Here is an 18015-nt window from a genome sequence, read left to right on the forward strand (position 1 = left end):
CATTCAACAAACTGTTCTGTCCAAAGTATTTGTTTATTGCCATTTATAGGCAAACTCATATAATTCCCAAAATGTATCAAGAGGCCATCTACCTAAAGGTTACATTATTGACTTCTCATTAGTCATTCCTCTTTCTATGAAATTCCTCTTTCTATATGGATTATACTGTATTTTCCTTTTGTGGGTATGTGTTGCTGGAAGCACAATTCTCCCAAGAGGATTCTGAATTTTTTAGAATGCAACTGTCCTCTCCAGCTTTCACCACAAATCTTTAACAAATCAAGTCAATACTGTAAAACTTTTGTAAACAAAAAGTTGCTTGAAGTTTCCAAAGATTCTTTTTGAAATGGGTAACACCCATTCACTTTAGAGAAAACTGATAGAACACTAGAATTTCTTGGGGTTATAAACTTCTGTAAACGTTTCAGCAAGTATTTATATATAACATACTCTTTACCAGCTAATTGGTTGGACTGTTCTATATAGTCTGCCAGTTCCTGCCATATAAGCTATTTATAAATGGCTTATTGTATTTTCTTTCTAATATAATTGAACATCGTATGGGAAAATAATTTCTTGATCTAAAAGAAAAGACAATAGAATTTTAAAAGATTATGATAATAAGGGCAGAAACAAATTCTTTAAAAATACACCATTTGTAAATTGTAGGAAAGTATATACAGCCAACTAACTTGATGAAGAATGTTTAATTCACCACAAATATGAATCCACTGAACTGCACCATTTTTTTAATAAAAGTACTTTAATAGGGCAAGACCAATAGCTATATGAATCCTCCATCTTATTTCCCCTAATATTAACTGGTGTTCACTACACTGCATGATGTTGGCTCTTACTCAAGGACTACCATTGGAAAATTGAATATTTTTTATTACACAGTCTGTGCCTTCAGGATGTGTCAGCTCCAAGTAATCAATAGGAAATATTAAGCTTTATCACTATTCAGATAGAAATTGTGGTATGCACTGTGCAAGACACAGCATGGATGCCAGCTACCTCTGGACTTGATGCACTTCTTTTGTTTTCTTGCTTTATTTATTTAGTTATTTGTTTTCCCTAGAAGCTACATTTTTGTGTCTAAGATGTTATAAGATTCCTCTGTACCTTGGGTAGTTGTGGTCCTGAGTACAATAAATTTGTAAGCTACTCTTCAGAGTCAAATGGACCAGGGCAAGGAAGGAAGGAGTTGTAGAACCGTATCAAGATTTAGTGCTCATTATCTTTTAAAAAATATATTTATTTTATTTTTGCCTACACTGGGTCTTTGTTGCTGCATGCGGGCTTTTCTCTAGTTGAGGTGAGCAGGGGCTACTCTTCATTGCGGTGTGCGGGCTTCTCATTGCGGTGGCTTCTCTTGTTGCAGAGCATGGGCTCTAGGCGTGTGAGCTGTAGAGCACAGGCTCAGTAGTTGTGGCGCCCGGGCTTAGTTGCTCCACGGCATGTGGGATCTTCCCGGACTAGGGTTTGAACCCGTGTCCCCTGCATTGGCAGGTGGATTCTTAACCACTGCACGACCAGGGAGGCCCTCATTATCCTTTTTAATTTCTTTAACATAAAAATAGAAATTGTTAGAATGATAGACTTCCTGGGTTCTTGCTTCTTTTCAAATCAACCAATGTGGCTGAAGGCTCCCAAGCACCAGTGAGTCACTTGTCCTCTTACTTCCAGAATCACTTGTCCTGAGCAACTGATGAGTCCTAATGGAAGAAAACTGAGCACATGGATTTGTGTATTTGTTAATCCTAACAATAACCCTATGAAGCAAAGGTTATCATCTTCATAATTTCAAGTAAGAAAACCAAGGCTTGGAGCAATTAAGTAACTTACTCAGGGTTACAAAGATAGGAGGAGCTATGGATTCAGATTGCTTGTGAGTCTAGCACTCAGTCTTTCCATGTCACCATCATGTCTTACAAATACAAATTGCTGGTGCTTGAGGGACCAGATATAGCTTTGGATTATTTGATAAGAGAGGTAAAAAGTAGAAAGAGGTACCCATTCTCCTTTCTTCTTTACTCCAGGCTGCTTGTGAGTCTCTCTTGTTTTTATTGTTTGTTTGTTTTTTCCTATCGCCCTCCTGCTTTGCAATCGCTTCCTTTTTTTTTTTTTTTTTTGAGCATGACCACAAGGGAGATCAACGTAGCCTTTAAATAAAATGGGAAAAATATTTAAGAAGTACATTTCATATGCTGCAATGAACTGCTCTTTTGTTCTTTACTAAATGGAATGGCAATCTTGAAGTTCATCTTCCTATCATGAAGACTTAGATGCATGTTAATGGAACTTAAAGTTGAATATATTCTCTCCCTTCATTCATTCATTTTTACAGGAAAACATTTTCTGGATGTTCACTCCATGCCAAGTCCCATCCATGTTAAGGGCTGGAAATACAACATGAACACATCTTGCTTTAAGGTCCACACAGCCACTGAAGGAGTTCATCCCATCGAATCTTGTATTATACATGGGGCATCACTTATTACTTAATTTGATAAACTATGACCTGAGGCTGACAGGGGCTGGAGAAATTTGCTCAAGATTGTGTAAGGCTATTAAGTGGCAGATCCAGGGTTTAAAGCTAGGTCCACCTCTGACTCCCCAAACTAGGGCTCTTTTCATCAAATCAGTGGCTCCTCCTGACTTTGAGATTTAAGATCAACTAACTAACTGACTGAGTGACTAACTAACTATATAAATAAATATCTGCATAAATAGAGAAAAAAATTAAAAAAATTTGGACCAGCATAAAACATTCAGCCTTTATTTGGCAAATGAAGCTGTTAATAAACAGGTTCCCTCCTCAAAAAAAGTAATTGTGAGCTTTCACAATTGTTTCACAACAGAAATGTATTTTAATACCAATAGAGGAGAAAAGAGAACTCAGTACAAAAGATTAGTTTTAATTGGACTAAATTTACCTTTCAGAAAAACTCACTACTAAGCCCTAATTTTCTCATTTTGTCCATCTGCAGGTGAACTTGCCTCAGGAAAGGAGAAGATCAGCAGATTTAAAGATTACAGACCCGAGATGTAGAAAGAACAAAGAGCAAGAAACAGGGAGGTTTACGTTTCTCTTCCGAAGCAATTGTTTGCTTAAAAAAAGCCTTGCTGCCTTCATTAGCAAACATCACAGAATTTACAATTAGAAAGGCTTTTTAGTCCACAGGAGACAAAATTTAGAGAAAGCTTTCCCTTTTATTTTCATTTTACAACAATCCATCAATCCAACAATCCATTACACTTCATTGTAAAAAGTTAAAACTTGTCTTTAAACAAGTCATTACTTCAGGGAAAGAAAATTGATGTAGGCACAATTCCTAACTTTGCTAATGGCCCTCCTGTGTGTGGATGTCAGCCCTGCCAGAGTGACCCAGTGCTTCTAGGATGGGATTCCAATTGCAGAGAATGGTAAGGGTGCATGCAAACCTGGCAATGGTGACGGATTTTCTAGTCTACTGCAGGAGAGACACTTTAAAAATGAAATGCAGAAAAGGAGACAACTAAACAAAGTGAATAGAGGGATATTCTACAGGAAAACTGGTATGGACTCTTCAAAAATATGAAGGTCATGAAACACAAGGGAAAGCCAGACTGCTTTAGACCAAAGGAGACTAAAACGACCTGACATCTAAATGCACTGAGTGATCCTGGATTCAAAAAAACTGCAATTGAGACAATTAGGGAAACTAGAATATCATATATATCTATATAGACATTAATATTGATATAGATGTTAAAAACTGTATCCGTGTTAAGTTTCCTGTGTTTGATAACTGTAGTGTGGTTATAAAAAGGAAGGTACTTGTTCTTAGGAATATACACTAATGTATTTAGAGGTAAAATGGTCATGCTGTCTGTCACTTACTTTCAAATCAACAATACTACTACTTGTTGTGTTGTTGTTATACTGAGAGAAATATAGAGCATTAAAGCAAATGTGGCCAAATGATGACAACTGCTGAACTTAGATGCAGGATGTACAGGAGTTCATTGTACATTTCTTGCCATTTTTCTCTATGTTCAAATATTTCTTAATAAAAAGACAAAACATGAACCTCCTTCCTCCACTCGCACCTTTAGTAATGCAATTGGGAACTGCACCTTTGGTTTGAAAAGTGCTTGAGAACAAGGAGCCTGTTTATTTCACATGAGTTTGATCTGGGCTCTGCATGTAGAGATAACATTCAAAAGTGCTCAAATTCTAAACTCTTTCTTTGGCCATCTATCTACTCTGTGCACTCAGATATGACACAGAAATGTGCTGATTTTTATGCACGTAGACTCTGGGAACAGGTGGAGAATATGGAGGAGAAAAAAAGAACATGCTATTTCCAGTAGCTGTTTAAATTTTTCCCTGTCTTCTCCTTAAATAATAATAAACTTTGCTATTTGCATTGCCCCTTTTTATGAAGTATCCCTACATGTCTTATAAATAGCTCTGTAAGCTTCAGAATATACCTCTGAGGTGGATATGTGTCAGTGCCGTTTTACAGTAAGGAAAGTGAGGCACATTGAGGTTAATTGTTTGGATTGGCCTTGAAAATGAGTTACAGAAGCAAGAAATTGGAAGAGACCTTAAAGGTCAAGCCCTTACTTGATGCATGAATTCCTGCTACACAGCTGCTGCTGAACACCTCTTGGTTCGAGAAATTCTCTACCTCACTTTTTGCAACTCAATCCATTTCTGGACAGTTTTAGTTATATTTAATGAGCATCAGTTCAAAAGAAAAGTACCTAGGTTTTCTTGAGTCTTAGTCCAATTCCCTTTTCATTGTACCACAACAGTGGATTTGATGTCATAAAAATGAATGTAATAAACCACTGGGACCCAAAGATAAGATCGCACATTTTAAATGTTAATTTCATCTTCATTTGAACTTGGAAACATGCAAAATGGCATTTCACAAACCTATTGTTATATTAATGTATCCAAATCTAATAGGATTTTTAAGGGGAACTATATACCCTCCAGAGGGGAGGAAAAAAATCAGAACTGAGAAAAGGAGATGGGTAAGTGAGTGAATTACCTGGGGAAATACAGCACTTTTAAGTTCAGATCTCCATATATGCGATTTTTCAAAAGTGCATCAAAAAAGGCTAAAGACTTCCCAAAATAAAAATTATGTTCCTTGATTGCAAAGAACCTCATAGAAGAATCTAGTCAAAATATTTGAGATTAACTATGTTGCATTTAGCTCTACCAGTATGTTTTGGTCCTAAATTCTGGCCAAAATCAATGGTAGCTAAAAATAATAAACCACCATGAAATATCTAAAAAATGATTTCCTGAGCAGAACTCTGAACATTTGATAGGGTTCTGGTCAGGGGACTGGAGTGGGTAAATAGGAAGGGTAAAAAAGAGTAAGGGCAGAAGAAAGGGAACTATAATATATTATCTTGTTGGTGCTGAGTGCCAAGGACTTTCCATTCTCCAACTATTTCAGGTGGAATTTTGAGAGGGCATGTGGTAGAGGGTTTTGGCTAGTATGAGTCATCATAACAACACAGAGGTGTGAATTATGATTGCTAAGGTGAAACGATCCACTTATTCTTTTACTTGGCACTGATTGTTTACATTTTGGCTTAATCACCTATGTCAAAATGTTTAATTTTCTTCAAGTCTAAATTTTAGGGCTCTGTCAAGATTCTTGGTTCTGAACAATATATTCTTTCTATTTTCTATGGGGAGATGAGGGAAAATATAATAAGCATAACAAATCTAAGTCACTATTTAAATATAGCCCAAAGAGTAGCTATTGCACTTATTTACAGGGTGGTGGAGCATATTAAATGAGTTAATTATATAAAATGACTATAACAATGTATGGCAATCAGTCAGCACTTCAAGAATTTAGTTATTGTGATTTTTGTGGTTGTCATTTTTCTTGGGTTTTCTTTCTGGATTTAATGTTTCTTTCAATCACTGACATTTTTATGTATATTAATCTTATCTCAAATGAATCCTCATTGTGAAGCTTTGAGACTATGTTTTAAGTAAGTGACAGATAATAGTTCTTTATGGTAGGTTGCATTTTATAAATCTCATGGCTCTGGTGTGTTGAGAAAAATGATTTAAGGCAACGGTGGATGAAAAAATCCCTCTTAAGTACTATGTGTTATGAACACATCTGGCTGGAACTCATTTCTCTGATGGCCTCATCTATTCCCATGTACATGCTGAGGACCCTCAATTTTGTATCTCCAGCCTACACCACATTCCTGAACTCTAGAGTCATATATTAACTGCCTACTCATTGCCTCTTTTTGGATATCTAGTAGACATTGCAAAATCAAACTTAACATATTCATGACTGAACTCCTGATAGCCTTATTTCTCCAAGCTATGTCCATTTATCCATTTCCCCATCTCAGGCAATGGCAACTCCATCCTTTGGCTCAGGCCAAAAAGCTTAGGGTCATCTTTGACTCCTCTATTTTTCTCACCCAGCCTCTACCCCTCAGAGAATTATTCAAGCTCAACATCAAAATAATTCCAGAATCTGACCATTTCTTACTCCTCTGTTGCTATCGCCTTCATCTCTTGCCTTGATTTCTCTAATAGCCTCCAATTTTATGCTTCCCTCTCTATGACATTTTATTAATATAAGGGCCAGAGTGATCTTTTTATGGTATAAATCTGATCATGTCACTTCTCTTCTGAAAACTCTCCAATGTCTTCCCATTTCATGAGGAACCAAAGCTCTTCCAATAATCTACAAAGCCCTCCATGATCATGAAGGCCCTCCTCTCTGACCCCACCACCCTTCCCCTCTCAGTCTGATCCAACCACACTGGCTTCCTTGTTCGTTGTAAATAAAGGTTTATTGGAACACAACATACCTGTTCATTTATATTTTGCCTGTGGCTGTGTTCTTGCTGCCTCAGCAGAGTGGGATAGTTGTGAGCAAGATGCTATGGCCCATGAAGCTTAAGCTATAGAGTATGTAACCTTTCTGAGAGAAAAGCTTCCTGGTCCCTGTCTTACAAAATCAGCTATGACTACATTTCACTAAGATTAGCCTTGAGAAAGCAGAAACTGTTGAATATTCTCCACACTGCATTTGGTGCTCAGCTTCTCAGCTCTTTTTAAAGTGTGTGAAGGGATAGAAGCCAGGCTTCCACCAGGGGTCTAATGAAGCAGAGGGGATGAGCAATGAGCAGTGATTTCGCATTGCCTAGGGTCACCTCTGAATGAGGGAGTCAGAGAGAAGTAGGTGACTGATGGGAAGAATATCCAGGCACCAGAGAGAGAGATGAAGTGAGGCAAAACTCCCTCCGGCAGTTCTCTAGGGTCTCTACATTTGTTCTTCCAGAGGACAGAATTCTGCCTGCTAGTATTCAGTGATTTGGATTTTGTCCTTAGAGACATGCACAGTGATCCCATTGACTTCAATGGGAGTCAAGGACCATTTGGTACCTTAGACATCTACACTGGCTTCAGGTTATTTCACAAACTCCTAAACAAATCCCAGTAAAATGTTCTTTAATGGGTAGTTAATTTTGGTGTAAGGGCAGGTGCTGAGGACACCTAAGTCCTTTCTTTTCCTTCAGGTTTACTAAGTTTTCTTTTTATGACTTGATAATTTCTGCAACCAAAACCCTGAGTCAAGCAGTATTAAACCCACTCATAGTCAAAAGATGTCTTCTTTTATTGATCTCAGTTGACCTGTTTACTCTCTGGGTTCCAATTTAATGGCTCAATTGATTATTCATTTACATTTTTAATGTCTTTGGTAGTAAAATCATTTTAACATGAATTGTCTCTAACTTAATGGGCAAAATACAGACTCATTTGGATTTTCAATTTCAGCAAGTATATATTGAGCAACTGAGTTCAGGTGAACTTAACAGGAATGAAAGGAGATTTCCGTTTCGTGTAAAAGGTAATAGAGATGATAGTTCGAATTTCCTCTTATGCAAAATAGCTGTCAACTATGCGTGCTCACTTGAAATCAAAAGGGTGGTTAGGACATCAAATTTTATGTTATCCTTTTGAAAATTATAATTTTTCTAAATACAATTATGCTCACACCTTTAGTTGAACTCTTTCTTAAATTAAATCCAGATGCCTCAATATTATTCATTGTTTTTCTTTTAGATGGCCCAGCATTGCTGAAAACGGTAGAAATAGTGAGAGAAAATTATGCTATAGAGTGTACATAATGAGAAATAGTATTATTTTATTAACTCATGGGATTCTCTATTTACAAAGGTAGACAACATGGAAGGCCTTACCATACCTATATATAATATAATCTATATCTTAAGGCTCTTTAAATATACTTATGGAGTTCTTTTGATAATATATTTTCTTCCTTCACAGCAAGCAAGTGAAGCTCTAAAAATATGACTGCCTGTGGCTTATCCTTCCCAGTAGGACTGTTTTGAATATAATATTTATAAATTATATATACAATCACCTACCTTCACTTCTTTCTCAAATGAGATGAGGTATAAGAAAATACAGAAACGTATGATTCCAACCACAATAGTCACTTTTATCTGACAGTTTAAAATGGAACGAGAATTTAGTGCCAAATAGAGGAGGCTCACTATTCATCCCCTGAGGAACAGTAAATGCTAGTGCTTGGTGGAAATGAGTGAAAAAAATGAAATACTATTAAAAAGTTCAAAAGTACTTTGCTTTGTTAATTTTCAATGATGATTTTATTAGTCTTATTACCAAATGTGTAGATTAAGGAAAGGAGCTAATTTCAATTCTTGAAGAAAAAATATTCAGAAAGTAAACAGTACTGTGTTAGGTAGCAGATTATAAAAATAAAAAGATAAAATTCCAACTTTTTGGAATTCCTAGTCTCAAAAACATTTAAACAGATAATTGAATCATGTGATGTAATGCTTATATTTACAATGTGCTACTAACTCCTAATGTCGTCTCAGTGAGCTTTAAAAAGAAATGATATTTGAGCGTGATCATGGAGAATGAGGGAGCTTATCACCTTGGGGGTTATGTGGAGGATTATCCAAAGTGAGGGGCCAGCCTCAGAAAGAGTAGGGATGGACTTGGGGGTATTTAAAAGTGATGTAACAGTACAGGGATGTAAAGCAGCTGGTGCCTGGGTTAATGGAGATGAAAATGGTTAGATGGTGAAGAGCTTTAAATTAGAATGGGACTTTCCTATGTGAACAATGAAGAGTCACTGGAAGAATTTAACTGAATAAAAGGGGTCCGGAACTCCAACAAACCTCAAAATGTAAACAGGAGGCAAAGGGGGAAGGCGCCAGTGAGAGAAACTTCAAATGGGAGAGAGTCAGAGAAATGTCTAGTGAAACGCTGAGCACCCCATGTCTGTCCTTCTTCCTAAAATAAGCAGGCAGAACAAAGCAAGCTTCACTAAGGGCTCATTACTGGGGTTCTTAGTCCTTATCCCATGAAATGGTCAGATTTTATTGATACAATCTCTAATATTATCCCTTTATGTATGTACTTCAGAAACTTTTCAAGGCATTTATGTAGCTACTTATTGAATTGGAATCATACTTCATGGTCAATTTCAAACTTTCTCTGCATTATTTAAGAATGGAGTCGTGGTCAGTCTTAACAGAGTTGGATACATTAAATTACATCTTTAATATTCAGATTGGATTACAACATATATTAATAAGGTGATATTTCTTTTTAAAAAGTGCCTTAAGTTTGATGATGAAAGGGTCATCAGAAAGGGTCAACTCACCAAAAGGAAAAGGAATTAGCTACACATGGCATTTCCCAGTTAGAATATTCAATTAGCTTCATATAAAAGAACATGTTCATACACTCTGCCTGATGAGTCAAGGCCTGTAGCAAATTCTGGTTCCCTTTTTCCAGACCAGACATGGCCATGTGAGGGCTTGTGTGAGTCCCATACCTGTGCTGTCTTCATACACCACGGTCACTGTTTTCCAGTTGTAGTAGAGGACCAGATCCAGGACTGCCCTGCTGATAGCCGCATAATCTGGGTAGAGGTTGACGTAAAACAGGTCTTTGTTGTCCACTGAAGGGTGTTTCCAGCGAGTCTGTATATGTGGAACTTCGAGAGCATTGCAAATAGACTGCACAGCACTGACAGAGGAGCTATGGGAAGGGCCAAAGAGAGCAGCCACACCAAGCGCCATCTGGTCACATGCTGATGTCCACAGACAAGGAGGGGGTGGAGAGGGAAATCAGGGAAGAGAGGAGAGAGAGAGAGTTCTGTGAATTTAATCGTCCCTTTCATGGTCCCTCCTTATTTTTGCTATTGGAAACTATTATCCACTCTCCATCTGTATGCTGAGGAAATATGCTTCATCCAACTTCCAATATCCCTGAGATACTAAATATTAGAGATGTAAATGGAGAAACGATTAGCAACACATCACAAGGCCAATTCCCTGCAAACAAAAATGAGTTGTTGGTCTCACTTCATTACTGTTTTTTTTTTTTTTTCTTTTTAATTTGGTCACGCCAGGCGGCACGTGGGATCTTAGTTCCCCGACTAAGGATAGAACCCCCAGCCCCTGCATTGGAAGCATTGAGTCTTAAACCACTGGACCGCCGGGGAAGTCCTCACTTCATTACTTTTAATCAAATGGAGTCTAAATCTCTTGCTTGGTGTGGTGTTACCCAGAAGCACTCAGAGCTATTCTTTAAGCCATTTGCCAAATGAATGTCATATAAATCAAGTTCTGTCATCTGGCAATGTGTCAATGAAGGTATTAATGGGTCAGATAATTCAAAAGACTCTCTGGGTGGCTGCAGAGTACTTTAGTTCCAGTGCTTCCCAAAACTCAGAAAGGAGGTCCAGGGTATTGAAAAATTGCTAAAGAATGTTAAGTGATACTGATAGCTAATTAATTATATAATAATAGATTAGCATAGCTTAAAGGGATCTTAGAAGACATTTTCTCCAACCCACTAATGTCATAGGCAATGAAGAGAGTCAGGGCCACTGGACAATGGCAGAACTGACTAGAGCCCAGGGACCCAGCTCAAGGACAGGCTTCTTTCTATTTCAATATCAGCCAACATGTAGCCAAACAAAATCAAGTAGATATGTACATAAAAATTAATTTTTAACGTTTATTTATTTTTTGCATTATAAGATTATATACACATTGAGATAATTTAGAATATTGAAAAGTGTAAGGAAGAAAAAAGGCCCTGAAATTCCATCATTGGGATAATATCTATTCATAGTTTGATGTTCTAATTTATTAAAAAATTGAACACGATATAGATAAAGTTTGAGACATTGCTTCCTGTATTTAACAGTAAGTTTAATGCTAGAAGCACACCCTTTCCCCTAAGTCATCACAACTTCTGCAAAAGTATATTTTTAGTGCCATAGAATAGCCTAATCCATGAGTATGTCATTACTTATTTAAGTAGTCCTATGATACTGAATATTTAAGCTGCTCCTAATTTTTGGTTATTATAAGTAATATTATAAGCACTTGTCTTAGTTCTTATATTTTTCTCTAAATTTTACATTATTTTCTTTGAGTAGATTGAAATCTGTCATTAAAGGGTATTGATATTTTTAAGTCACTTGATACATATAAACCAAATTGCCTTCCAGAAATGTTGAGACAGATTATCTTCTATAACAATGTAAAATAGTGCCTACTCATTTTATGCTGGCATAAATTTATGCTGGCATTAAATATAAATGTAAAAACATTTCAAATTTACATTTTAATTCTAGTTTAAAGGGATTTGGAACTGCCACGAAACAATAGCTGAATATTTGAATTAAATAATAGCAAAATTTATAAATGAAATTGTCAATTTTTATCATAACACCATCACACAAATAAAAATAAGTAGAAAAATTATATGGCTTTGTTAAAATTATCTGACTTGATTTAGAGAGAAAATTAATAAGTAATATTTGAGAGCCATATTTCAAATATCTGTGGGACAGCAAATATTCACAAGGAACTTTCTGACACTGTGCTCTTCGGTACTGAATTATCACATGAGGTATGAAGATATAACTTTCTGTATTAAGTGCTAGAAGTGAAAACTGTCCTCAGAAGCTCATTTTCTGGATGTGCTTTCATTGGTTAGCAAGAAAAAATGAGGACATGAAAGTATATGAACTATTATTTCATCTAGTGTAGATGGTGGATTGAGATTCCTGCTAATATTTAGCTCTGGGATGCTAATATTACTTGACAAAAAATCAATCCTTTTGAATTCTGTTTGCCAGCAAATTACCAGTTTTAAGAAGTTTTGGGGGTGTTTAATTTACAAGTATGGCAGGTACTTCAGGTCACAAACACACTTTGGATTTTAAATGTGGCTGGCTTTCTGGGGTATTTATTCAACAATGTTTTGTGTGAGTGTGTGTGTGTGAGAGAGAGACAGAGAGAGAGAGACAGAGAGAAACAGAGAGAGAGAAACAGAGACAGAGACACAGAAAGGAGATACGGAGAGAGGAAGATAGAGATCTAACACATAGAGATAATTTATGTGAAGATGCCTTGTAAACTTTAAAGTGTTATATAAACATAATGTTTTATTATTTGTCATAGACAACTCTGACCTGTGTAGTACCTACAACTCCATCCATCTTTGAAAAGAAAATATTCTTATACTAGGATTATGCCATAGAGTAAAAAACAAAACAAACAAACAAACAAAAAAATATATATATATATACTGTTCCATTTTCATCTGTACTCCCAGGAGAGCAAGTTTCACATTTTATTTGTAAAGGACACTAAGAATCTTTCAGAAGAGTCTACTAGGTGAACACATCCTGCAATCCAAACTGGGTTAATTCTATGTGGAAACAACCAATATTTAGTTACTTAGAAATCAGCATTCATTGTATTCCATTTACTTGTGTGTTTGATGGGCAAAGCTTTCCTCTAGGAGAGAAAGAGCCCCTCCTATTCTGGGGTGATGTACCCACACAAACTCCTGTATGGAGGTCCAACAACTCCCTAGTTAGAGGCCAGCCTTCAAGTATGTCAAACGTGGCTTTAAAGAGTCATCTTGGAAGTGTCTGAAGGATGTGTAAACAAGCCCCACCCTTCCAATGACTCTTTGCATGAGACAAACCTTGCAGCCTGAGTACAAATTAGATTACTTTTTAGGAACTTGTCTTCTCTTCAGATGCAAAAGGGAATCAAATGCGGAGATTGTTCTCCTAGGTTTAATTTTCTTTGACCCCAAGTCCCTTGCTTGCTTGATTGCTTGTACCGTTCCATTAATTTTTTTCTTAATATTTTCCTTTTTTAAATTTGAGGTATAATCAACATATAACATTATAACGTTTCATGTGTACAACATAATGATTCAATATTTATAATCTTCACATTTCTATGATCTTGTGGAAAGGGGTTAAAAAATTATTTGAGAGGGTGGTAGGTAAACCCAGTAGCTCACAACCCGTTAAGATTCAGGTTGTGAATTCTGTGTGTTGTGGGCATTTCCACATGCTCAGTGTGTATGACCTTCTACAAAGTTTTATTTGACTGCACTGTAGAATTTCATGGTGGTATCTCAGCCTCAGGAAGGAAAAACAGATCAAGCTTGACATTTTCCATTCACAGCTGAACCAGTTAATCATAGAGTGGAGGGCACTGAAGGCTAAGCTAATCAGAAAGCCCAGAAAACAGAGCTAGGCAACATCCATTAGGATGGTTCAGATTGTGCTGGACAGTGACATCTTGCACCAAGATTTCCTGCAAACCCATTTGCACAGAGATGTCCACTTTGAAAAAGGGCAGGTAGCAAAAAGAAGCTGACTTGTAGAGCAGACATATCACCCAAAGAAGCTTTTAAAAGTGTGAAAATAGTTACCTCTCCGTGAGGCTTCAAAACTATCAAAAAGGTTAATTCTCTGAATGTCATAGGTTAATGTGGTGTTAGGCATCAGGGTTCGATTTCTGTTAATGCTGGTGACTGCAAACTTGAATGCTAATTCTTCAACATTAACAGGTTCATTTTCCACAGTTTCAAAAATTCCTCCTGCAGAAGCAAAAGAGATGCATGAGAAGCAATTAGTTACGTTATTCGTGTGCATTTTTTTAAAAAGAAGAATATAAATGATACAAACAAAATACGCAAAATAATAAAAGCAGGAATGGTCAGAACAGATCCCAAACCCAGTGTTAAAAGTTAAGTGTATCAGCATGTGTCAGATGCAGATAAAATTTCATATGTGTGCTTAAGATTTCAAATCCAATACTGGACTGTGTAATATCTATCAGATGGTGAATGAACTCTAAATATTTACTACCATGTAAAGTATGACTGATAATATGGTGGAGGATGATTTTCCACAGTTTGGAAATGAATCACTCTGTGGTTGACCTAAGCACAATTTCAGTTGTATCCTGGTAGGATCATCCTTCCTTAGAATAAAACTCTTGCTATTCAGAAGCAGACATTTTAGACTCCAGAAGCATCATGCAGAGTTGAGTGGAGTCAAAATGAGTCATATAGGCATTTTTTTTCAAAATGAAAATATCTCTTCTTCTTTGTGGCTCAGAATTCTGGGGTCATATGATAGAACTTTCCAAAGTGCATGGGCAGATTCAAAAAACTATGCTTTTGGTTTGAGAAACTGGTCCCGCCCCAAAACAAACCTGTATCTTATCTCTGGAGAAATAAATTCCCCCACTCAATAAACACATGCATTAAGCCTCTGATATCTTAAAAATGAAGACCTCATCACAAGCAACAATACAAAATATCAGCACTTAAAACCTCATCAGAGAATTCAGCTCTGGCTTTGTTGTTGACAGAGGCAATTTAAGTATTATTAACTGCACATTCTTAATGTACTTTAAGAGCTGTCCTGGGATTATCAACAGACACAGAACATACAGTAGAGGCTCTTAGCTGGCCTCCACTAACCTTACTCCTTGATTGACCAATAAACCTCATTTTTTTTGAAAAAACATATGAATCGGTGCCCATAGAATGCTGAATACTTATAACTAGTAGATTACTTTCATCTATCACCACTGAGTGATTCCTTACCTAAGGCCAGTTGTAGGTTTTTAGCAAACTTGTATATGTTAGATTGGTTTGTGAGTGCTTCAAGTTTTCCCTCCACTCAAAAAAAAAAAAAAAAAAAAAAAAAAAAGACAAGGGAGCTTCAAGATGGTGAAAGAGTAAGACATGAAGATCACCTTCCTCCCCACAAATACATCAGAAATACATCTACACGTGGAACAACTCCTATAGAACACCTACTGAACACTGGCAGAAGACCTCAGACTTCCCAAAAGACAAGAAACTCCACACGTACCTGGGTAGGGCAAAAGAAAAAAGAAAAAACAGGGACAAAAGAATAGGGACGGGACCTGCACCAGTGGGAGGGAGCTGTGAAGGAGGAAAGATTTCCACACACTAGAAACCCCTTCGTTGGCAGAGACTGCGGGTGGCGGAGGGGGGAAGCTTCGGAGCCGCAGAGGAGAGTGCAGCAACAGGAGTGCGGAGGGCAAAGCGGAGAGATTCCCACACAGAAGATTGGTGCTTACCGGCACTCACCAGCCCGAGAGGCTTGTCTGCTCAGCCGCGGGGGCAGGCGGGGCTGGGAGCTGAGGCTTGGGCTTCGGTTGGAGCGCAGGGAGAGGACTGGGGTTGGGGGCGTGAACACAGCCTGAAGGGGTTAGTGCACCACGGCTAGCCGGGAGGGAGTCCGGGAAAAAGTCTGGAGCTGCCGAAGAGGCAAGAGACTTTTTCTTGGCCCTTTGTTTCCTGGTGCACGAGGAGAGGGGATTCAGAGCGCTGCTTAAAGGAGATCCAGAGACGGGCGCGAGCTGCGCCTATCAGCGCGGACCCCAGAGAAGGGCATGGGACGCTAAGGCTGCTGCTGCCGCCACCAAGAAGCCTGTGTGCTAGTACAAGTCACTATCCACACCCCTCTTCCAGGGATCCGGTGCAGCCCGCCACTGCCAGGGTCCCGTGATCCAGGGACAACCTCCCCAGGAGAACGCACGGTGCGCCCCAGGCTGGTGCAACGTCACACTGGCCTCTGCAGCCGCAGGCTCGCCCCACATCCATAACCCTCCCTCTGCACGGCCTGAGGGAGCCAGAGTCCCCGAATCAGCTGCTCCTTTAAACCTGTCCTGTCTGAGCGAAGAACAGTTGCCCACTGGTGACCTACACGCAGAGGCGGGTCCAAATACAAAGCTGAACCCCGGGAGATGTGCGAACAAAGAAAAGAAAGGGAAATCTCTCCCAGCAGAATCTGGAGCAGCGGATTAAATCTCCACAATCAGTTTGATGTACCCTTCATCTGTGGAATACTTGAATAGACAATGAATCATCCCAAATTGAGGAGGTGGACTTTGGGAGCAACGATATATATATTCACTTTTTCTCTTTTTGTGAGTGTGTATGTGTATGCTTCTATTTGTGATTTTGTCTGTATAGCTTTGCTTTTACCATTTGTTCTAGGGTTCTCTCTGTCCACTTTTATTTTTCTTTGTTTGTTTTTTGTATAGTTTTTAGCGCTTCTTACCATTGGTGGATTTGTTTTTTTGGTTTAGTTGCTTTCATTCTTCCTTCTTTTAAATTACTTTAAAACATTTTTTAAGAATTATTTTTACTTTAATTTTTTTTTTTTTACTTTTTAAAAATTTTATCTTCTTTCTTTCTTTCATTCTTTTCTCCCTTTTATCTAAGTCGTGTGGATGAGAGGCTCTTGGTGCTCCAACCAAGTGTCAGAGATATGCCTCTGAGGTGGGAGAGTAAAGTTCAGGACACTGGTCCACAAGAGACCTCCCATCTTCACATAATATCAAATGGCAAAAATATCCCAGAGATCTCCACCTCAACACCAAGACCCACCTCCACTCAAAGACCAGCAAGCTCCAGTGCTGGACACCCTATGCCAAACAACTAGCAATACAAGAGCACAATGCCACCCATTAACAGAGAGGCTGCCTAAAATCATAATAAGGCCACAGACACCCCCAAAAACACCACCAGACGTGGACCTGCCCAACAGAAAGACAAGATCCAGCCTCATCCACCAGAACACAGGCACTAGTCCCCTCCACCAGGAAGCCTACACAATACACTGAACCAATCGAAGTCACTGAGGCCAGACATAAAAAACAATGGGAACTACGAACCATCAGCCTGAGAAAAGGAGACAACAAACACAGTAAGTGAAACAAAATGAGAAGACAGAGAAACACACAGCAGATGAAGGAGCAAGGTAAAAACCCACCAGACATAAAAAATGAAGAGGAAATAGGCAATCTACCTGAAAAAGAATTCAGAATAATGATAGTAAAGATGATCTAAAATCTTGGAAATAGAATGGAGAAAATAAAAGAAATGTTTCAAAAGGACCTAGAAGAAATAAAGAGCAAACAGTGATGAACAACACAAAAAATGAAATTAAAAATTCTCTAGAAGACATCAGTAGCAGAATAACTGAGGCAGAAGAACAGATAAGTGACCTGGAAGAAAAAAGACGGGAAATAATTACTGCAGAGCAGAATAAAGAAAAAAAGAATGAAAATAATTGCAGAGTGTCTCAGAGATCTCTGGGACAACATTGAATTCACCAACATTCAAACTACAGGGGTCCCAGAAGAAGAAGAGAAACAGAAAGGGACTGAGAAAATATTTGAAGAGATTATAGTTGAAAACTTCCCTAATATGGAAAAGGAAATAGTTAATCAAGTCCAGGAAGCACAGAGAGTCCCATACAGGATAAATCCAAGGAGAAACACACCAAGACACATATTAATCAAACTATCAAAAATTAGACACAAAGAAAATCTATTAAAAGCAGCAAGGGAAAAACAAGAAATAACACATAAGGGAATCCCCATAAGGTTAACAGCTGAGCTTTCAGCAGAAACCCTGCAAGCAGAAGGGAGTGGCAGGACATATTTAAAGTGTTGAAGGGGAAAACCTACAACCAAGATTACTCTACCCAGCAAGGAACTCATACAGATTTGACAGATAAATTAAAATCTTTACAGACAAGCAAAAGTTAAGAGAGTTCAGCACCACCAAACGAGCTTTACAGC

General features: G+C 38.0%; 1 protein-coding gene across 12 annotated transcripts in view; it reads right to left on the reverse strand.

Moving 5' to 3' along the window:
• Nucleotides 1–18015, reverse strand: part of GRIK1 (glutamate ionotropic receptor kainate type subunit 1) — a gene marked incomplete at both ends in the record, with an annotated part of 430298 nt that overhangs the window by 150888 nt on the left and 261395 nt on the right. For 7 of the 12 annotated variants that reach the window (XM_079704347.1, XM_079704344.1, XM_079704345.1 and 4 more), the window contains 2 exons: nucleotides 9891–10148; nucleotides 13814–13981. The exons of 3 other annotated variants lie outside the window; for them this stretch is intronic. In XM_079704347.1, coding sequence (XP_079560473.1) covers nucleotides 9891–10148; nucleotides 13814–13981 — 426 coding nt within the window. The remainder of the gene's footprint in view (nucleotides 1–9890; nucleotides 10149–13813; nucleotides 13982–18015) is intronic. 2 more of the 12 variants (XM_079704351.1, XM_079704349.1) reach the window with 1 other exon arrangement.

Source organism: Hyperoodon ampullatus (assembly GCF_949752795.1).
Source record: "Hyperoodon ampullatus genome assembly, chromosome: 5".
Classification (NCBI taxonomy): domain Eukaryota; kingdom Metazoa; phylum Chordata; class Mammalia; order Artiodactyla; family Ziphiidae; genus Hyperoodon; species Hyperoodon ampullatus.